Genomic DNA, 22,932 nt, shown 5'->3' with positions numbered 1-22,932 from the left:
TGCCTGATCGCCCTTAACTGCCCTCCCCTGCTGGTCTGATCTCGCCCCCAACTGCCTCTACCTGCCTGATCTCCCCTCCAGCTGTCCTCCCCTGTCGGCCTGATCTCTCGCCCCCAACTGCCCTCCTCTGACGGCCTGGTTTCCCTCAACTGCCCTCCCCTGCCGACCTGATCTCGCCCCCAACTGCCCTCCCCTGCCAGCCTGATCTCGTCCCTAACTGCCCTCCTTTTGCTGGCCTGGGTGCCCCCAACTGCCCTCCCCTGCAGGCCTGATCTCGCTCTCAACTGCCCTCCTCTGCCGACCAATTCGGTTCTGATTGGTCAGTTTCTATGCCAGTCATTGTCAAAAGCTCCGCCTCCTAGGCAGCCATTGACTCCTCACAGTTGACCCAGATTTGGTTGGTCATTTTATTTTATTTTTTATTTATTTTTATTTTTTTAATTTAATAAATCTTTTTTTTTATATATATTTTATTGACTTTTTACAGAGAGGAAAGGAGAGGGACAGAGAGTTAGAAACATCAATGAGAGAGAAACATCAATCAGCTGCCTCCTGCACACCTCCTACTGGGGATGTGCCCGCAACCAAGGTACATGCCCTAGGCCGGAATCGAACCTGGGACCCGTGAGTCCCCAGGCCGACGCTCTATCCACTGAGCCAAACCAGTTAGGGCTTAATAAATCTTTATTGTTCAGATTATTACAATTGTTTCTTCTTTTTCCCCCCATAGCTCCCCTCCACCTGGTTCCCACCCCACCCTTTGCCCTTACCTCCCCCCACACTGTCCTCATCCATAGGTGTACGATTTTTGTCCAGTCTCTTCCTGCACCCTCCATACCCCTTTCCCCCTGAGAATTATCAGTCCACTCCCTTTCTATGCCCCTGATTCTATTATATTCACCAGTTTATTCTGTTCCTCAGATTTTTAATTCACTTGAATTTTAGGTTCACTTGTTGATAGATATGTATTTGTTGTTCATAATTTTTCTCTTTACTTTTTTTTTCTTCCTCTTCTTAAAGAATACCTTTCAGCATTTCATATAATACTGGTTTGGTGGTGATGAACTCCTTTAGCTTTTTCTTATCTGTGAAGCTCTTTATCTGGCCTTCCATTCTGAATAATAGCTTTGCTGGGTAGAGTAATCTTGGTTGTAGGTTCTTGCTATTCATCACTTTGAATATTTCTTGCCACTCCCGTCTGGCCTGCATAGTTTCTGTTGAGAAATCAGCTGACAATCGTATGGGTGCTCCTTGTAGGTAATTAACTGTTTTTCTCTTGCTTCTTTTAATATTCTCTCTTTGTCTTTTGCTCTTGGCATTTTAATTATGATGTGTCTTGGTGTGGTCCTCTTTGGATTCCTTTTGTTTGGGGTTCTGTGCGCTTCCTGGACTTGTAAGTCTATTTCTTTCACCAGGTCGGGGAAGTTTTCTGTCATTATTTCTTCCAGTAGGTTTTCAGTATCTTTCTCTCTGTCTTCTTCTGGCACCCCCATATTTCTGATGTTGGTACGCTTGAAGTTGTCCCAGAGGCTTCTTACACTATCTTCAACAACTTTTTGGATTCTTTTTTCTTTTTTTTGCTTTTCCAGTTGAGTGTTTTTTGCTTCTTTGTATTTCAAATCTTTGACTTGATTCTTGCGTTCCTCTAGTCTGCTGTTGGGTCTCTGTATAATATTTTTTATTTCAGTCAGTGTATGTTTAATTTCTAGTTGGTCCTTTTTCATATCTTCCAGGGTCTCGTTATATTTATCGGCCTTTTCTAGGATATTCTTGAAGAGCCTTATAACCGTGGTTTTGAGTTCTATATCCAGTGGTTTGTTTTCCTCCATTTCTTTCGCTTGTGATCTGTTTCTTCGTCTCCCCATTTTTCACTGCTTCCCTGAGTTGTGTGCTAGGTTTCCTATATGGCCCAGTGGGTCGGCCTCCCCAGTTAACCTGAGGTGGACACTCTTGGTGCACCCCTTTGTGGACTGTGTGTACAGTCTTGTTGTAGTTAAGTCTTGATTGTTGTTGGTATCACTGGGAGGAATTGACCTGCAGGCCAGTTGGCTGTGAGGATCAGCTGTGTCTACACTGGGAGATTTTCAGTGCTGGAGACAGCCTTATAGGATTAGCCTTGCCAGATTGCAAAAGCCTCTGTGCTCAGCTTGGAAGGGTTGGAGTCTCAGGGCGGGGCAGACAGTCTTGGCTTCCCGTCAGCCCTGCCTTTGCGCTCGTCTCCAGACCTCTGCCTTCCGCAGTTCCCGAGTTTCTGCCTTACAGTCCAGATTTCCCTGGTAAGAGCGTGGGTCTTCAGGGGCTCGCCCGGAACTGCGGTTCAGTGCAGTTGGAACTGGGGTTCAGTGCCGTCAGGAGCTTCCGACTCCCTCCCGCTAGGGATAGCCTGTGGTAACCTCCGCAGTCAGTCTTTGTGTACACTCGTGCCTCCAGACCCCTGCCGCCGCGGCTCCCCTGAGTCTCCGAGTCTCCGTGTGCCTTTCACTCTACCTGACAGTCCAAACTCCCCTGTATGAGCCTGGGTCCACAGGGTTTCGCCCGGAACTGAGGTTCAGTGCAGTCGGAACTGGGGTTCAGTGCAGTCGGGGGCTTCTTTCCCCCTCCCGCCAGAGAAAGCCAGCCAGGCACTCCGCCGCCCTTCCTCTCTACGCACACGTGTCTCTGTACCTCAGCTCTTTGCCACTCCTTCTTCGTGAGCTTTCCTCTTTCCTTCTAGTTGTAGAATTTCCACTCATCCAGCTTTCCTGTGGTTCTGGATGGTGTCCGTTCTATCTTTTAGTTGTAGTTTTGAAATTGTTGTGCGGGGCAGCAGTTTAGATGCTTACCTATGCCGCCATCTTGGTTTCTCTGATTGGTCATTTTCTATGCCAGTCAGCGTCAAAAGCTCCTCCTCCTAGGAAGCCATTGGCTCCTCACAGTTGACCCAGATTTGGTTATTTTTTTTGGGGGGGGTGGTTGGGGAAGGGTGAGCTATTTATTAAGTGGTTATTACAGGGGTCAGACCACATAAGTGGTGTCAGCCCCGGGAATGCGACCTGTCAATGTTGATCACAAAGCCCCCAAGGCTGGTCCTAGTGAGCCCCAAGGTCAGAAATGAAACTGAAAGGCCTCAGTCACATGCTGCTTCCAGGCGTCCAGGCTGGGCAGCAGGGAGGAGATGCCCATGACATGCCAGGTCTCCCCATCAGACACCACCGAGGTCTGGTAGGACAGCAGCTGCATGCCTGCCTCTGCCAGGAGCCCAATCATGGTAAGCAGCATGGAAGGGTTGGAGGGCTGAGCCCAGAACAGGAGCAGGGGCAGACCCCTGCAGAGAGGCACTTCTGGTCTGAAGGCAGCTCCACTGAGTGCCTGCAGCACAGGTGTGGTGCCCTGGACAAAGCCCACAGCCTGGTAGGGAGCACCTGCCAAGGCCATGCTCAGGAGGCCTTCCCTGCATCCTTCCTTGCTCTCCTGGCACAGTGGGGTTATGGGAAGTGGTTACATTGAGGCTGGCCTCCTTCATCAGCAGCTTGGCGTTCACCAAGTTCACATCCGCATGATTAGAAGTGTCTTTGAGGAGGCCAACAATGACTGCGGGGCTCAGGCAGTTCCCAGCATTCTTCAGGGATAAGCCCTGCATTACCACCTGGATGGTCCCTTTGGGGGAATCTGTCCAGGCTCACATCAGAGTCCCCAGAGCTTCTGCCAGACCGATCCAAGGTTTGGTGTGTGGAGAGAAGGCGCTGGTAAGGGCCTGGGCATTCACAACCCCCACGAGGGCTCTCCCCTTCACCATGTCCACAAACTGGACACCGATCTCCTCCCCGCAGCAGCTCTGGGCCTCCTTGGTTCTGGTGCCCAGGTGGGGGCAGCTGATGACATTCTTGTGGTCCACCAAGGCAATGGTCCCAAGGCGGCTCCTCCAGCCTGTCCTGGAGGGCAGGAGAGGGGTGTGCACAGTGATGAAGTCACAGAGGGGCCAGGTCTCCTCCAGGGGCAGCTGCTGAACGCCGAAGGAGACCGAGGCCTCTGGTGATATGATGGGGTAGTACCCTACAGTTTTCATCCCGAAGAACTGCATCCGGATGGCCACCTCTCTCCTGATCCTCCCCAGGCCAAGAATTCCCAGGGTCTTTCCCTTCAACTCAGTTCCCAAGAACTTCTTTCAGTCCCATTTGCCATCCTTCATTGAAGCCGTCACCTGGGGAATCTGCCTGGCCAGACACATGAACATCCCACAGGTGAGCTCCGCAACACTAAGACTGTTCCCATTGGGAGTGTTCATGACCAGGATGCCCTTCCTCGTGGCAGCCTCCAGATCCACACTGTCCACACTGGTGCAGGCCCTGCCCACCACCTGGAGCTTCCCTGCTGCGTTGATGACATCTGTGGTCACCTTGGTGGCCGAGTGGATGATAAGGCCTTTGCAGTCCTGCAGCTCGGCTATCAGATCCTCTTTGCTCAGGTTCTGCTTCTCCACCACCTGTAGCCCTCCATCTTGCAGGATCTTCTGGCAGCAAGGGTCCAGGCTGTCACTGATGAGCACATCAATGATGAGAAAGAATCATTGATTGGCTGCCTCTTGCATGCCTGCCACCTACTGTGGATCGACCTTGAAACTCAAGCATGTGCCCTGACTGGGATTCAAACTATGACCTCCTGGGTTCATAGCTCGAAGCTCAACCACTGAGCCATGCCGGCTGGGCAGATGTCCCTTTTCCTCCTACCATTGAACCCCTCCACCCCACACCCACCCTTAGGCCTTCACCACACTATTGTCTGTATCCATGGGGTATGCATATATGCATGTAAATTCTTTGGTTAATCTCTTATCTCCCCCACCACAACTCCCACCTTCCCTCTGAAATTCGTCAGTCTATTCCATGCTTCTATGTCTCTGAATTTATTTTGTTCATTAGATTCTGCAAGTGAGTGAGATCATGTGATACTTGTCTTTCTATGAATGTCTAATTTCGCTTAGCATAACAATCTTCAGGTCCTTCCTTGCTGTCTCAAAGGATAAGATATCCTTCTTTTTTATAGCTGCTTCTATTTCAACAGTTGTTTTGGCCTATTCAGTTTTGTTTTGTTTTTCATTCTTCCTGATTCAGTATTGGAAGATGGTATTTTTCTAGAAATTTGTTGATTTCGTCCAGGTTGTCCAGCTTATTGGAATATAGTTGTTCATGGTATTTTCTTATAATCCTTTGTATTTCTGTGTTGTCAGTTGTTACTTCACGTCTTTTGTTTCTGATTCTATTTACTTAGGTCCTCTCCCTTTGTTTCTTGATGGGTCTGGCTAACAGTTCATCAATCTTGTTTATCTTTTCAAAGAACCAGCTCTTTGTTTCATTGATATTTTGTATTTGGTTGTTTTTTTTTGTTTTTTATTTTTTGTGTTGTTTTTTTTTGACACTGTGTCATTTATTTCCTCTTTGATCTTTATTATTTCCTTCCTTCTCCTTACTCTGGGCTTTTCCTGTTGTTCTCTTTCTACCTCATTAAGTTGCAGGGTTAGGTAGTTTATTAGCAATGTTTCTCATTATTTGAGGTAAGCCTGTGGTGCTATAAATTTCCTTCTCAGGACTGCTTTTGCTATGTCCCAGAGATTTGGGGTTGTTGAGTGTTCATTTCAGTTATTTCCAGGAATTTTTAAAAAAATATATTTTATTGATTTTTTTACAGAGAGGAAGGGAAAGGGATAGAGAGTTAGAAACATGGATGAGAGAGAAACATCGATCAGCTGCCACCTGCACACTCCCTACTGAGTATGTGCCTACAACCAAAGTACATGCCCTTGACTGGAATCGAACCTGGGACCCTTGAGTCCGCAGGCCGATGTTCTAGCCACTGAGCCAAACCGATTAGGGCAATTTCCAGGAATTTTTTTTATTTCTTCTTTGATCTTATTGGTAACCATTCATTGTTGAATATCAAGCTATTTAGCCTGCATGTATTTGAAAGTTTTTGAATGCTTTAATTATAGTTGATTTATAATTTCATACCATTGTGAACTCACATGCTTCCCATGATTTTAAATCTTCTTGAACTTGTAGAGACTTGTTTTGTGTCCTAACATGTGGTCTATATTTGAGAATGTTCCATGTGTACTTGAGAAGAATGTATATTCTGAAGCTTTGGGGTGAAATGTTCTGTAAATGTCAATTAAATCTATTTTACCTATGTGTCATTTATGTCACTGTTTCCTTGTTGATTTTTTGTTTGGAAGATCTATCCAGTGAAGTCAGTGGGGTGTTAAAGTCTTCTACTATGTCCCTTCCCCTCTCTGAAATCAATAAAAACACATTTTTAAAAGCCTGGCCAGTGTGGCCCATGAACCAGGAAGTCACTGTTTGATTCCTGGTCAGGGCACATGCCTGGGTTGTGGGCTCGATCCCCAGTAAGGGGCTTGCAGGAGGCAGCCAATAGATTATTCTCTCTCATAATTGACATTTCTAATTCTCTCTCCTTCTCCCTACCTCTCTCTGAAATTAACAAAAACATATTTTAAACAATATTGAAGTCCACTACTCTGACTGTATTGCTGTCAATCTCTCCCTTAAAGTCCTCCAGAAATTTTTTTATATATTTAGGTGCTCCTATATATGTTTACCAGAGTTATATCCACTCTTTGGATCAATTCCTTTCATATTATGTAGTGACCTTTATTGTCTCTTGTAATGGCCATCATTTTGAAGTCTATTCTGTCAGATATGGGTATTACTACCCCTTCTTTTTTTTTTTCATTTCCATTTGTATGGAAATTTTTTTTCCTATCACTTCACTCTCATCCTGTGGGAGTCTTTTATTCTGAGGTAAGTCTCTTGTAGAGAGCATACATATGGGTCATGTTTTTATATATATATATATATATATATATATATATATATATATATAATTTCGGAGAGGAAAGGAGAGGAGAGAGAGATAGAAACATCAATGATGAGAGATAATCATTGATCAGCTGCCTCCTGCATGCTCCACACTGGGGATCGAACCTGCAGCCTGGGCATGTGCCCTGACCGGGAATTGAACCGTGACCTCCTGGTTCATAGGTTGATGTTCAACCACTGAGTCATGCCATCTGGGCTATGGGTCATGTTTTTTATCCATTCAGCTACCCTATGTGTTTTGATTGGAGTATTTAATATATTTACATTTAAGGTTATTATTGATAGGTAATTATTTATTGCCATTTTTATTCCTTATGCCTATGTTTCTCTCTATATATATTTATTATTATTATTACAGCAGTCCCTTTAACATTTCTTGAAATTCTGATTTGCTGATATATTCCTTTAGCTCTTTTTGTCTGGGAAGCTCTTTATTTCACAATCTCTTTTGAATAATAGACTGGTTTGATAGATTAGCCTTGGTTTCAAATCCTTGCTTTTCATTACCTTGAATACTTCATGCCATTCCCTTCTGGCCTATAAAGATTCTGATGAAGTCCCTGTAACTTTGAGCTATAGAAAGCAGCAGGGATTGTGGCTGAGTGACACAGATACTCCTGGAGCCCCAGATAGGTCTTTTTAAAGGTCCAGCACAAGAACTTACACAGTCCCGCTGCCTATGAGCTCCAGTGCTGGGCAGAGGCTTTGGGGGATCCTAGGACACACAAAGAAGAATTGGATTATTTGGCGTTGGAGCAGGAACTCAGAGGTGGCCTTCTCCCTGACAGGGGTATTCACAGTGGTAATTGTTCCTGGGCTCAGACCTCCCCAATCACAGAGCTGACTGGCAACCATATCTGAGTTTCCATCAGCCTGGCCCACACTGTTCACTCTGCCTTGGTGATTCCCTCAGACCCCACCCCAAGCCAAGCTCTTTGCAGTGGTTTTGCCATATGAATGGCCTGTCCTAGCTCAGGCTTCAGACTTTCTAAAATCTCTAAAAAATCATCACCTGGCATCAATGTGCCCCAAACCTATCAACAAAAAGCCCAAGACCTGGAACTAGCACCAGCCTGCCTTGCCTCACAGCTGGGCCTTGCCTGAGCACTTCCAAACCCAATACAAGTATCAGCCATCTGCATATCTCTCTGTAACTCCTGCCGGGTGGCCCTAGGCAGTGGCTGACTTTGCACATCCCAGGAGGCCCCAGAGCCAGTGCATCCAGTGGACAGCTTCAGACCATACCAAATTATAACTTTACACATCCACAAGTGACCCACTCCAGGGGCAGACTCAGTGAACACAAAAGCCCCACATAGGGGTGTTTCCTGCACAGCAACTTTCCCACTATAGTTGAAGCTGGTCCTCACAGCCAATTGGCCTGGAGGTGAATTCCTTCCAGTGATACCAACAGTAATCAAGTCTCAACTACAATAAGACTGTGCAGGGAGAAACCAAGATGGCAGCATAAGTAAGCACCTAAACTGCTGCCTCGCACAACAATTTCAAAACTACAACTAAAAGACAGAACGGACACCATCCAGAACCACAGGAAAGCTGGCTGAGTGAAAATTCTACAACTAGAAGGAAAGAGAAAAGCTCACAGAGAATTGGAGGTATGGAAAAGGGTCTTTGTGCGCGCAGAGAGGAAGGGCGGCTGAGAGCCTGGCTGACTTTCTCTGGCGGAAGGGGGAAGGAAGCCCCTGACTGCACTGAACCCCAGTTCTGACTGCACTGAACCCCAGTTCCAGGCGAGCCCCTGGGGGCCCACGCTCTTACGGGGGGAATCTGGACTCTCGGGCAGAGACTCGGGAGCCGGGGAAGGCAGAGGTCTGCAGGTGCGCGCATGCCAGTGCGCACAAAGGCTGCAGAGGTTGCCACAGGCTTTCCCTAGTGAAAGGGAGTCAGAAGCTCCTGACTGCACTGAGCCCCAGTTCTGACTGCACTGAACCCCAGTTCCAGGCGAGCCCCTAGGGACCCACGCTCTTGTGGGGGGAATCTGGACTCTCGGGCGGAGACTCGGTAGCCGGGGAAGGCAGAGGTCTGAAGGCGTGCTCGTGCGCGCAAGGGCAAGGCTGACAGGAAGGCAAGACTGTCTGCTCCGCCCTGAGACTCCACCCCTTCCAAGCTGAGCACAGAGGCTATTGCAGTTTGGCAAGTCTAATCCTATAAGGCTGTCTCCAGCACCGAACTTCTCCCAGCGTAGACACAGCTGGTCCTTACAGCCAACTGGCCTGGAGGTCAATTCCTCCCAGTGATACCAACAACAATCAAGACTTAATTACAACAAGGCTGTACACACAGTCCACAAAGGGGTGCACCAAGAGTGTCCACCTCAGGTTAACTGGGGAGGCCGACCCACTGGGCCGTATAGGAAACCTAGCACACAAATCTACCCTACCAACTCAGGGAAGCAGTGAAAATGCGGCATCAAAGAAACAGATCACTAATGAAAGAAATGGAGGAAAACAAATGACTGGATATAAATTCAAAACCACGGTTATAAGGCTTTTCAAAAATATCCTAGAAAAGGCCGATAAATATATAAGAAGACCCTCGAAGATATGAAAAAGCACCAACTATAAATTAAACATACACTGACTGAAATAAAAAATATTATACAGAGACCCAACAACAGACTAGAGGAACACAAGAATTAAGTCAAAGAATTGAAATACAAAGAAGCAAAAAACACTCAACCGAAAAAGCAAAAAGAAAAAAAAAATTGAAGATAGTGTAAGAAGCCTCTGGGACAACTTCAAGTGTACCAACATCAGAATTATGGGGGTGCCAGAACAAGAGAGAGAGCAAGATACTGAAAACCTATTTGAAGAAATAATGACTGAAAACTTCCCCCACCTGGTGAAAGAAATAGACTTACAAGTCCAGGAAGCGCACAGAACCCCAAACAAAAGGAATCCAAAGAGGACCACACCAAGACACATCATAATTAAAATGCCAAGAGCAAAAGACAAAGAGAGAATATTAAAAGCAGCAAGAGAAAAACAGTTAATTACCTACAAGGGAGCATCCATATGACTGTCAGCTGATTTCTCAACAGAAACTATGCAGGCCAGATGGGAGTGGCAAGAAATTTTCAATGTGATGAACAGCAAGAACCTACAACCAAGATTACTCTACCCAGAAAAGCTATCATTCAGAATTGAAGGGCAGATAAAGAGCTTCACAGATAAGAAAAAGCTAAAGGAGTTCATCACCACCAAACCAGTATTACATGAAATGCTGAAAGGTATTCTTAAAGAAGAGGAAGAAGAAAAAAGTAAAGATAAAAATTATGAACAACAAATACATATCTATCAACAAGTGAACCTAAAAATCAAGTGAATTAAAAACCTAAGGAACAGAATAATCTGGTGAATATAATAGAATCAGGGGCATAGAAAGGGAGTGGACTGATAATTCTCAGGGGGAAAGGGTTATGGGGGAAACAATTGTAATAACCTGAATAAAGATTTATTAAAAAAAAAAAAAAGACTGTGCACACAATCCACACAGGGGCGCACCTAGAGTACCCAGATCAGGTTACTGGGGAGACTGAGCCACTGGGCCCTACAGGACACCTACTACACAAGGCTACTCTACCAGTTTCAGGAGACATATCACCTCTACCTAATACATAGAAACAAACACAGGAAAGCAGCAAAACATGTCACAAATAAAAGAAATGGAAGTAAGCAAACTACTGGATACAGAGTTCAAAATTGTAGAGAGCCGTCTGGGAAGGCACATGGATACTTTTTTAATTCTTATCAGCTGAACCCAAGGGCACTGGCAGAATCCTGTTATCAGTACCCATGTACTTGGAATAAGGAACAAAAAGGACCTTGACCCACCCAAAATAAGGAGCTTACTCAGATCCTGATGAATAGGATTTGGGCACACCCAAAACTCCTTTTGATCATAAAATCCCTTTTGGAAACAAATAAATATGCTGTGTTGTCTGAGGTGAGTGTGACTGTCTCTCTATCAGAGGACAAGAAGCCACCCGGCACCCAGCTTGAATCTATTTCTGTCTCTTGTCTCTTTCTTTCTCTAATTTCTTAATCCCCAGCTCCTCCCCTCAGGAACCTGTCTTTCTCCCTTTCCGTGCGGGACGCGGAAAAGGAAGAAACACCGCACCACACAAAACAATGGTTATAAGGTTGTTCAAGGATATTAATGAGAGCTTCAAGGGACTTAATGAGGACCTCAAGGGATTTAGTGAGACTTTCAAGAATCTGAGTGAGAATTTCAAAGACCTGATAAAGGACAAGTCAGAAATTAAGCATACACTAATTAAAATAAAGAGTAATTTACAGGGATTCAACAGTAGAGTGAGGATTCCTAGAATCAAATCAATGAATTGAAACATGAGAAAGCAAAAAATATCCAATCAGAAGAGCAAGAAGAAAAAATAATCCAAAAATATGAAGATAGTGTATGGAGCCTCTGGGACAACTTCGAGCATACTAACTTTATGGGGGTACCAGAAGGAGAATAAAGAGAGCAAGGTATTGAAAACTTATTTGAATAAATAATGACAGGAAACTTCCCCTACCTGGTGAAAGAAATAGACTTACAAGTCTAGGAAGTGCAGAGAGTCCCGAACAAGAGGAACCCAAAGAGGCCCACACCAAGACACATCATATTTAAAATGCCAAGGGTTAAAGACAAAGAGAGAATCTTAAAAGCAACAAGAGAAAAGTAGTTAGTTACCTACATGGGAGTGCCCATACAACTGTTAGCTTATTTCTGAACAGAAACTTTGCAGGCCAGAAGGGAGTGGCAAGAAATATCCAAAGTGGTAAAAGCAAGGACCTACAACCAAGATTACTCTACCCAGCAAAGCTATCATTTAGAATTGAAGGTCAGATAAAGAACTTCATAGACAAGAAAAAGCTAAAGGAGTTCATCACCACCAAACCAGTATTATATGAAATACTGGAGGGTATTCTTTTTTCTTTTTTTGCTTAACTGAGTTTAAAAACATGACATAAAACCCCTACACTTGATAGAATCATCATGCAAAATACATAGATGAATACTGTCTTCTTTCAAAAATATAAAATAAATAAGCAAGACGTGAAAATAGGCAAGTTTCCATTAAATAAATGAAATCTTTTTTAAAAAAGAAAGTTTTACTTTCCATATCATTTGAAAAAGAAAAATTATCATTTAAACAATATTCAAGTTTATTAAACAAATTTTAAAGGTAATATAAAATGTTTAGCTTTCATCAGCTTCAAGGTTTATGTCGCTCCCAAATTTTGCATATAATTGAACTTTCAAATTTGCTAACACCCATTGAATGGATTCCACTCTGGATTCTAAGGCGTCAATTTCTTCTTGCAAATTTTTCTCTGCTTCTTCTAACATTTCTTGTGTTTCTTCTTGAGAATGGCTAATGAAAACATCACCAATTTGATAAGGTATCATTAAGCAGTCTTCATCTGCAAGCATGATGTCCTCGCAAGCATCTTCTAAATTTTGGAGTTGTTTCTTTTTTATATCTATTTCTTCCTTCAGTTCTGTGATTCTACTCATATTCCATGCAAATTTGTTTATCTTTTGTTGATCTTCAAAAGTAACATTGACGCCAAAACCGGTTTGGCTCAGTGGATAGAGCGTCAGCCTGCGGACTGAAAGGTCCCAGGTTCAATTCCGGTCAAGGGCATGTACCTTGGTTGCGGGCACGTCCCCAGTAGGGAGGTGTGCAGGAGGCAGCTGATCGATGTTTCTCTCTCATCGATGTTTCTAACTCTCTATCCCTCTCCCTTCCTCTCTGTAAAAAATCAATAAAATATATTAAAAAAAAAAAAAGTAACATTGACGTCTTCTGCAGCCTGCAAAGGGCGGTATAGGCACTGCCGACCCACGTGAATGGTGCTGGTTAAATGTGATAACCGGGCAATGTGCCTGGTGTTATGGCCAGTGGACCTTCGGCTTCCCACGCCCCATGACACGCCAGGGCCACCGCACCCCCATGCTCGGGGTGCTGGGTGAGGGCAGGCCTCGCTGCAGGGCTGCCCTCAGGTTAGGGCACTCAGCCCCAGGCCCCATGCCGGCCTCGGGGATGAGCACCCCAGAGATGCCCTCCTGGCCCCTTGGCGGCCCAGCACCCACCACCCGAGCATCTGCCCACCTGAAGGGTATTCTTTTAGAAGAGGAAGAAGGAGAAAAAAAGGAAGATAAAAAAATATGAACACTAAAATGGCAATAAATACATATCTATCAACAATTGAATCTAAAAATCAAAATAAATGAGCAAGACATCTAATGAATAAAATAAGCTGATGAATAAAATAGTATCAGAGGCATGGAAACATGAATCAGACTGAGAAATCTCAGAGGGAAGTGGGGAGGAAGATACAGGAAGAGATTAACCAAAGATCTTATATGCATACTAGAGGCCTGGTGCATGAAATTTGTGCACTCGGAGGGTCCCTCAGCCCAGCCTGTGCCCTCTCGCAGTCTGGGAGCCCTCCAGGGATGTCCAACTGCTGAAGAGGTGGGAGAGGCTCCCCCTACCGCCACTGTGCTCGCCAGCCATGAGCCCGGCTTCTGGCTGAGTGGCGCTCCCCCTGTAGGAGCCCACTGACCACCAGGAGGCAGCTCCTGCATTAAGCATCTGGCCCCTGGTGGTCAGTGCACATCATAGCAACCAGTTTTTCCACGGTTCAGTCAATTTGCATATTAGCCTTTTATTATATAGGATATGCATTACTTATAGACAAAGACAATAGGGTAGTGAAGGCCTGGGGTGGAGCGGGAACCAGGTGGAGGGGGCAATGGGAGAAACAGAGGACATCTGTAATACTCTCAACAATAAAGATTTAAAAACAATACAAAACAAATAAAGCATAGGAAATGTAGTCAGTAATATTGTAATAACTATGTGTGGTGTCAGATGGGTACTAGACTTATTGGGGTGATCACTTCATAAGTTATATAAATGTCTAATCACTATGTTGTACACCTGAAACTATTGTATGTTAACTGTTATAAGCCAGTCAGAGAAAGACAAATACCATATGATTCCACTTATATGTGGAATCTAATGAACAGAAATAAACTAATAAACCTAATAGAAACAGAGTCGAAGAAAAGGAGTACAGACTGAGAGCTCTCAGAAGTGAGGGGTAAGGGGGGCTGGGTGGAAAGGCAGAAGGGATTAAGCAAAAGTAAAAAATAACTCATAGACATAGACAACAGTATTGTGATTACTAGAGGGAACGGGGTTGGGGGGATGGGAGCAGAAAGTAGAAGAGTGTTAAGGGGGGGATAAATGGTTACAGAAGAGACTTGACTTTGGTAGTGAAACAAACAAAAAAAAACCCCACAAAAAACAATTATTTTTAAAAAATAAATAAAAGCAGAAAAAGTGCCTTGCCCAAGGTCATAGACTATGTGTATAGGGGATCTGGGAATAATTGTATTTTAGTAAGCACCATCTCCACTTACTCTTTCTGCAGAGCCTCTTTTTTCCAGGCCTGTATACAGTAAGCAGCTAATTTCTTCTTCAAGACCTCTAAGAGAAGGAAGACAAAAGAGACCAATAGGCACAGACAATCTATCTTTCCTACCAAGAAACACAGGCATCACTCTCTGCCTAGGCCTTGATTCCATCACAGAGACAGTCCTGGAGCCAGGAAATGCCATCTAATTATAAAACTCTAACCCGTAATCCAGACGGATGGAAGGCACATGATCAAAACTCAGCATAGTCCTGAGTAACTTGTCCATAAGGAGAGAATGTACTTGTGGTTCTCAGTCCTGCCTGAGCAACAGAATCACCTAGGGATTAAATACGGATTTCCTGGGCCTCTCTCAAGAATCTGTGTTTTAAACAAATGCTTCAGGCATGCAGCCAGGGGTGAAAAGCCCTTAACCAAGTAGTTCTCAAGTTTGAGCTTGAATCAGAATCACCTGGAAGACTTTTAAAATATATATATTTTATTGATTTTTTTACAGAGAGGAAGGGAGAGGGATAGAGAGTTAGAAACATCAATGAGAGAGAAACATCCATCAGGTGCCTCCTGCACACCTCCTCCTGGGGATGTGCCTGCAACCAAGGTGCATGCCCTTGACCAGAATTGAACCTGGGACCCTTCAGTCTGCAGGCCAACGCTCTATCCACTGAGCCAAACCGGTTAGGGCTGGAAGGCTTTTTTAAAACACAAATTGCTGGGCCCGATCCCCAGAATTTCAGATTTGCTTGGCCTGAAGAGGGGCCCAAGAATTTGAATTTTCCAGACATAAAAGAGGAGATGTTACCTTTTGCAATAGATTGGATGGACCTGGAGAGTATTATGCTAAGTGAAATAAACCAGTCAGAGAAAGACAAATACCATATGATCTCACTTACAGGTAGAATATAGTGAACAAAATAAACAAACAATATAGAAACAGAGTCATAAATACAGAAAACAGACTGACAGCTGTTAGAGGGGAGGGAGGGAAGTTGTGGGTCTGGGTGTAAAAGGTAAGAAATTAAGCTAAAAACCCCATAAAAAAAAACAAAACAGAAAAAACTCATAGACACAGTCAACAGTATGGTGATTATCAGAGAAAAAGGGGCTGAGGAGAGAGAGAAGAGGGTGAAGGAGGGATAAATGGTGACAGAAGGAGACTTGACTTTAGGTGTTAAATATACAATATACAGATGATGTATTATAGAATGTATAACTGAAACCTATATAATTTTATTAACCAAAGTCACCCCCATAAATTCAATAATTTTTTTTAAAAAAGAATTTGAATTTTCCCCAATTTCCCAGGTGATGTTGATGTTATTGGTTCAGGGACCACACTCTATGAACAACTGGAATAGCCTATCTTAGTTTGATCTTGATGTCAAACAATTCCTATGGTCTTTTCTTCAGTTTGTCCCTGCAAGGAATAACTGCTGAGGGAATTGGAATTAGCCACTACTGTCAGTTATCAAGTCAATCTCTATGCTGCATAGCACTGCAGAAAACAATTAGCTTACAAACCTCTCAAGATCACCAAGATTAAGCAGAGGATGACACATATACACACACCCCAAGCACTTGCTTCCTAATGGAAAAAATTTCCTCCACAACTTCTAGGCCCTGCAGGTCAGGGCTGGCCCAGCAGGGAACAGCAATATTTGACCCACTCTAGAGTGCAACTGAGGTACCTGAATCTCCATGCAGATAGGTCAGCAGCCAAATAAACAGTTTTCCAGCAGTAGATAAGCTTAACCTTGATAACAGAAGCCTAATCTTGTCACATTTACAAGGGATACCTTGCCTCAGGAGAACTCTTGAGTTTCTATTCCAAGACTGATGATCCTACAGCTTTTACCCCCATGTCCTTCAAAGGCATTCCTGAGCTTGCACAAAGAAGTAGGGAAAAGGGGACTTTTCTCAGGAAATTGTAGGAAAAAATTCCAGTGAGGGTTTTTAGAAAATAGGGTTTCATGACTCACACAGAACCTGAGAGTATGACACTCCTACACTGTCTGCGAAAGGCACTCTATCTAACAAATAGCCTGTTGAAATATTGCCATGAATTAAACTATACATAGCTTGTTATTATTATCCTATATAATAAAAGGCTAATATGCTAGGTGTCCGGTCGACTGGCCGTTCAACCAATCAAAGCATAATATGCTAATGATATGCTAAGGTTGCTCAACCACTTGCTATGATGTGCACTGACCACCAGGGGGCAGACACTCCGACAGGTAGGTTAGCTTGCTGCTGGGGTCCGGCAGATTGGGACTGAGCAAGACAGGCCGGACACACCCTGGAGCCCTCCCGTGGTCCCTCCCCTGCTGGCCAACCTCCTGCATCCCTCCCTGGCCACGATCGTGCACCGGTGGGGTCCCTCTGCCTGGTCTGCACTCTCTCGCAATCCAGGACCCCTGGGGGGATGTCAGAGAGCCAGTTTTGGCCCAATTCTGCAGGCCAGGCCAAGGGACCCCACTGGTGCACCAATTCGTTCACTGGGCCTCTAGTTATTTTTAATAAGTGATGTTTTGTCTGTAAAATTAGGAGGAGTGCTTCCATTTCTGCTCTTGGAAGTTTTTTGACAGTGCTATTATTTGAAAATTTGGCTGGGTATGGGGGAGATGAGAAAGGAGGCAATCCACAGTGCTTGCTCTAATCTGAGAGATTCTATGGAACTTGATACCCAGAAAAGATAGCTAAAAATTGCTTAGCACTTTACGATTTATAATCCTGTCCCATAATCTCCATGAATTTCTACAGAAGAGGAAAGAAGGCCCAGAGAGATAACATGATGTGGCACTCAGTGAGTGGTATATATGATTAAGATTCAAATCCAGACCTCTTGACCTCAAATCCAGTGCTCTTAACACATCAGCACAAGTGGTACAAATACAGACCTTGATGCCTGCTTCCCAAGGTTACTGCATGGGCTGTGGATAATGTGGCCCAGAGTGCTATCTAGAATTCTACCCCTTCCTTCCAATTGCTTACTTCTGGCATTTCTAAGGTGTGGTGAAACCCAACAAAGAACCAAGGCAGTGATCTAAATGAAAATTAACTGTAAACTTGTATATGCTACCTTAGAGAGTTTATTAGACTGAGAGTGAAAACGTTTAAAGCACTGCGATAATTTAAACAAATATTCTGACAGTAGTTACAGCAGCACCTAATTTAGGATGTATGGGGAATGCCAAATCCCCCCCCCAGTTTTATTGAGATATAATTGACACATAACATTGTATAAGCTTAAGGTATACAACACAATAATTTTGATTTATGTATATGTTTTGAAATGATCACCATAATAATTTTAGTTAACATCTATCACCATCAACTCAAAGTTACAAAATTTTTTTTCCTTGTGATGAGAACTTTTAAAATCTACTCTCTTAGCAACTTTCAAATATACAAAACAGTATTGTTAGCTATAGTCATCGTATTGTACATTACATCCCCAGAAATTGTTATAACTGGAAGTTTGTACCTTTTTACTACCTTCACCCCATGCCTTCACCCTCACCCACACTTCTGGCAACCACAAATCTGATCTCTGTTTCTATGAGTTTGGTTTTTGTTAGATTCCACATATAAGCAAGTTTATACAGTATTTGTCTCTCTGTGTAACTTATTTCACTTAGCACAGTGTCCTCAAGGTCCATCCATGTTATTTCAAATGGCAGGATTTCCTTATTTTTTTATGGCTGAATAATATTCCATTGTACATATACACCATATTTTCTTTATCCATTCACACATTGTTGGACATTTAGAATGTTTCTATATCCTGGCTACTGTGAATAATGCTGCAGTGAACATGGGGGCTCAGATATCTCTTCAGATACAAAATTGTTAAGAGCTGCTTAAGTTATTGGGAATAGCTAGAAAGGTATAACCAGTACAGAACAAGGTTTGTTGGCTGATATGAAAATAAATGCTATGCCACCTCCATGTAATACCACTGTCTATGGTGACATTTCTGAATTAGTTACTTTAAAGAAAAAATATTTTCTTGATCCCCCAAACTCTAGTAATGTCATTTATCTCTTGGTACAATTCTGGGAAAAGATTTTCCCTCATAATTCCCTGTATATTGCTTGGATGCTAATCAAGGGTCGAGGAAAACAACATACCTGTGAGAAGCTCTTAGTACACGTTCCTGTTGCCCATCTTTCTGTAAGTCAGATTTTCTCTAAAATAAGAAACTTCTTTCTTGGGAAGTTTCAAAACCTCAAGATGATTGCAATGAGCTCTTAAGACATGTGACCAAAAGTCAGAAACATTTTCTTCCTCTTCAGACCTCATGCTTCTTCCTTTCCCACCACCCCCCCACCCCGTGTTATTTTGTTTTGTTTTGTTTTCTAACTAGCTCATTTTGGGGTAACTAAAGGAGTTTTCCCAGAAGTGCCAAAATCCTGCTTGGTGTTTATTGCAAAACAGATATTTAATGAGAAGATTTTATCTTGTGCCCATCACAAGTTCCTCCAGATTTCTTGTTCCCTGGGAGCTCTTGTGGTCTCTCAGTTGATTCAAGCCCTGTGTTGGAAGCAGTTCTAGCCAACATACCTGGAATTGCACATGTGAATTGGTAGGGAGAGGCCTTTCTTCCCTTGTTTGTTTCCTGAAATTGGTGTGCTTCTTCAACTAGGTCTCAGGCTGTGTAATGCTGCTTATTTCCCCTCTGACTCCTCCTTTTAGCCACAAACTTTGACTGCCTATTGAAGAGATTACCCATGTTGTTCTTTGCCTTGGGGTGTACAACAACCCATTTACAGGGCCAGCCATTGGCAGAACTAGGAGTTTCTAGCCAGGTCTTGGTAGTTTAACTTTAGTACTCCCTCCTTTACATACCTCTATAGTATCAAGGGCAAGATCGCCTTCTCCTATGTGTGTTACAGTCCAGAAACTTAGGGTCCACCCTCTTTTGACAGCCCAGTGCTTCTTTAAGTACTGAAATCACAACATTTCAATAGAGGTGCAGCTCAGAAAAAGAGACAACAGCAGAATAATATATTTTGCAATAACATCATAATGGGTAGAGGGTGGGATATACCTGGACAAAGTGTTGTGTTTTCTGGATGAGGAGACATCCCCTAGAAGCATCCCTGAGACTCATGGCAATGCCTTCTTTGGTGGGGGAGAGTCTCTCTTTGGGCTTTTTCAATATTCTCATTCATAGTAGGTACCATCCTATCTAATAAAAGAGTAATATGCAAATTAACCATCACTCCACTACACCCACCAGCCACGCCCACCAGCCATGCCCACCAGCCAATCAGGAGTTAATATGCAAATAAACCCAACCAAGATGGCTACGGCCACAGAGAGCAGGAGGGAGGCTTGGGTTTCCCCAGCAATGGAGGAAGCCAAGCTATCCACCTGCCCTTGCCGGCCCAGGCCTCCACTCAAGGCTACAAAGTTTCAATGATAGAAGATACATAAAACCAAACAGAAATGGCGGCAGCCACAGAGATGGAAAGAGCAGGAGGCTAGGGTTGCCCCCAGTGATGGAGGAAGCCAAGCTTTCTGCACACCCTGGCCGGCCCGGGCCTCCTCTTAAGGCTACAAAGTTTCAATTATAGAAGATACATAAATCCCAATAGAAATGGCTGCTGCCACGGAGCAAGCAGAAGGCTTGGCTCTGCTCCAGGCTACAAAGTTTCAATTGTAGAAGATAAATAAACCCCAGATCCCAGGGCCTCTGCTTGGGTCACCAGGGGGCGTGGCCGGCCTGCAAACCACCATAGGCCCCTCTCCCAGGCCGCCCCATGTCCCAAGGGAACCCCCACCCTGATCCGGGACACCCTTCAGGGCAAACCAGCTGGCCTCCACCCATGTACCAGGCCTCTAACCTATCTAATAAAAGAGTAATATGCAGATTGACCATCACTCCAACACACAAGATGGCTGCCCCCATGTGGTCAAAGATCCTGCCCCCATGTGGACACAAGATGGCCACCACAAGATGGCCAGCAGGGGAGGGCAGTTGGGAGGGACCAGGCCTGCAAGGGAGGGCAGTTGTGGGCGATCAAGCCTGCAGGGGAGGGCAGTTAGGGGTGACCCAGCTGGCAGAGGAGGGAAGTTGGGGGCTATCAGGCCTGCAGGGAAAGGCAGTTGGGAGGGACCAAGGCCTGCAGGGGAGGGCAGTTAGGGGTGACCAAGCTGGCAGGGGAGGGCAGTTAGGGGCAAACAGTCTGGCAGGAGAGCAGTTAGGCATCAATCAGGCTGGCAGGGGAGTGGTTAGGGGGTGATCAGGCTGGCAGGCAGAAGTGGTTAGGGGCAATCAGACAGGCAGGCAGGCGAGCAGTTGGGAGCCAGCAGTCCTGGATTGTGAGAGGGATGTCCGACTGCCTGTTTAGGCCCGATCCCAGTGGGGTCCCAGATTGGAGAGGGTGCAGGCTGGGCTGAGGGGCACTCCCCCTCCCCCAGTGCACGAATTTCGTGCACCAGGCCTCTAGTCTCTTGAATAATAACAATAGTTACTGGCAAAAATTAGGGAGCACTTTACCATATTCCAGGCACATATAAGTGCTTTATATGTGTTTACCCAGTTAACAAAAAAACTCTATGAGGTAAATATTACTCTCCCAGTGAGGAGGAAACTGGTCTTGCAAGGCCTGTCAGGCCATAAAAACTGTGAACAATGCACTGCCCTGCGGGGGGGGGGGGGGGGGGGGCTGGGAGAAGGGTCGTTATCGCTGGCCCCAGGACAGATCATCGGATATGGCCTGGGGATCCCCAACACCTGGGGGCCTTCCTATAAGCCAATGAAAGGGGGCGGAACCATATCTGCAAGACAAAGACCCCAGAAGGTTATAAAAAGTGAAGCCCTCTGCGTGTTTCTTCACTCTGATTTGGAAATTATTCCTGGAGTCCACTAGTGTTAATAAACGGGGTCCCTCCCTTTCTCTAGGAAGCGTGCTTGGTATTTCTTTGGTCTTCTGTAACACCAGTTTTTAAATGAGGAAACTGAGACACAGAATAATAAGTAGCCCAAGGTCACCCAGCCAGTGAGAAACAAAGTTGTGATGGTATCTCTGTTCACCAGACACCCATGTGGCTTCTATTGATCCTATGTACTTTCTGCTGGTGGGTTGAGCTACTGTCTCCCCCTCCTTGGGATTCTGGCACTATATTGCCCAAGGCACTGACAGCTCTTCTGAACTTTCTGGATGTTCCCTGAGGCCTACACCTTTTTAAAAATTATTTATTTTAGCTGAGACAATTTTAAAAACCACAAAAAATTTAAAAGTATAAAGTCACAATACATAACACCACTCCTAAAACAGTCTTTTCATTCATCTTTCTGGAAGTACTATTCCTGGGAGATTTTTCTTGTATTTATCTACTGATTTATTCATTTATTTATTTTTAAAATATGTTTTTATTGATTTTTTAGAGAGAGAGGAAGGGAGAGAGAGAAACATTGATGTGAGAGAGAAATATCAATTGGCTGCCTCCTGCATTCCCCCTCCTGGGAATTGAGTCTGAAACCTGGGCATGTGCCATGACCGGAAATCAAACCATGACCTCCTGGTTCCTAGGGTGATCCTCAAACACTGAGCCATGCTGGCCGGGCCTGAGTCAGTTCTTGATAGTGTAGATTCAATCTCTTCAGAATTCAATCATTTCACAAGGTTCTCTTGGCTATCATTAGGGGAAAGAAACAAATTCTGCACCCCTGACCTGGAATAGAACCGTTGACCTTTTGGTGCATGGGATGACCAAACTGAGCAATACCAGCCAGGGCCTTGGAGACTTAGTAAAAAGGTCTTCATAAGCCTACCAGTAAGACATCCTCCTCTTCCTTGCCACTCAGAGATTGTTTCTTTATATATTTTTTTCCAGAAACCATTTATGATCAGTTCTCTCAACTAAACTGCAAGAAAGGCAAGATTAAAGCCACACTCTGGCTCATCATGTAAGTAATTTATAGAAAAAATTCATGGTGCTAGTAAGTGCTGTTTTTGAGGACAAATATACAAGAATGATGATCTGGATGCTCTCTGAATTAAAAGCTCTTTCAACTAAACAGCCTATAAACCAATGAAGTGTGATGCACAAAGAACATCTATTTTTATGCATTTTATTATGTACTTAAAATAATAAAAGGAATTTATCTTTGTCAGATGCTTTTCTTAAATCAGTGCACAACTCCATCCTACATCTCCTGGGTCTGACATGATGCCATCCAATTTCCAAGTCTGCACTACTGGAGAAATACCTGGAAGAGGAAAGGAGAAGGGAAAATGGTATATCAATTTATTTTTGTAAATATATTTTTATTGATTTCAGAGAGGAAGGGAGAGGGAGAGAGAGAGAAACATCAAAGATGAGAGAGAATCATTGATCGACTCCCTCCTGCACGCCCCTACTGGGGATAAAGCCTGCAACCTGGGCATGTGCCCTGACTGGAAATCAAACCATGACCTCCTAGTTTATAGGTCAATGCTCAACTAGTGAACCATGCTGGCCAGGCGAAAATGGTATATTTAGAATTGTTTTATATGTAATACTGTGATAACTCCTCTCGGGAACAGGAGCATGGGAGGTGTCCAATTCTTGACTTCTCTCCTACAAAATTCACA

The 22,932-nt window shown here is 44.2% G+C and overlaps 2 protein-coding genes and 1 pseudogene across 3 annotated transcripts in view; all 3 read right to left on the bottom strand.

Moving 5' to 3' along the window:
• Window positions 1-18,538, bottom strand: part of LOC308239355 (toll-like receptor 13) — a 49,474-nt gene extending 30,936 nt beyond the window's left edge. The window contains exon 1 of the mRNA XM_080652166.1: window positions 18,478-18,538. The gene's annotated coding sequence lies outside the window, so the exon portion shown is untranslated. The remainder of the gene's footprint in view (window positions 1-18,477) is intronic.
• On the bottom strand, window positions 3,085-4,537 carry LOC308240103 (D-3-phosphoglycerate dehydrogenase-like; annotated as a pseudogene). The gene has a single exon. The product of its transcript is annotated as a D-3-phosphoglycerate dehydrogenase-like (transcript).
• LOC308239955 (prefoldin subunit 4-like) lies at window positions 12,099-12,427 on the bottom strand (the record flags this gene model as incomplete). The annotated part of the gene is made up of 1 exon (XM_080652837.1): window positions 12,099-12,427. Exon 1 carries the CDS (start codon window positions 12,414-12,416, stop codon window positions 12,099-12,101), a length of 318 nt encoding a protein of 105 aa, XP_080508963.1. The 5' UTR covers window positions 12,417-12,427.
• Window positions 18,539-22,932: the final 4,394 nt, after the last annotated feature.

This window comes from Plecotus auritus (genome assembly GCF_963455305.1).
Source record: "Plecotus auritus genome assembly, chromosome: X".
Lineage (NCBI taxonomy): Eukaryota > Metazoa > Chordata > Mammalia > Chiroptera > Vespertilionidae > Plecotus > Plecotus auritus.
This window is presented reverse-complemented; position numbering and strand designations above follow the sequence as displayed.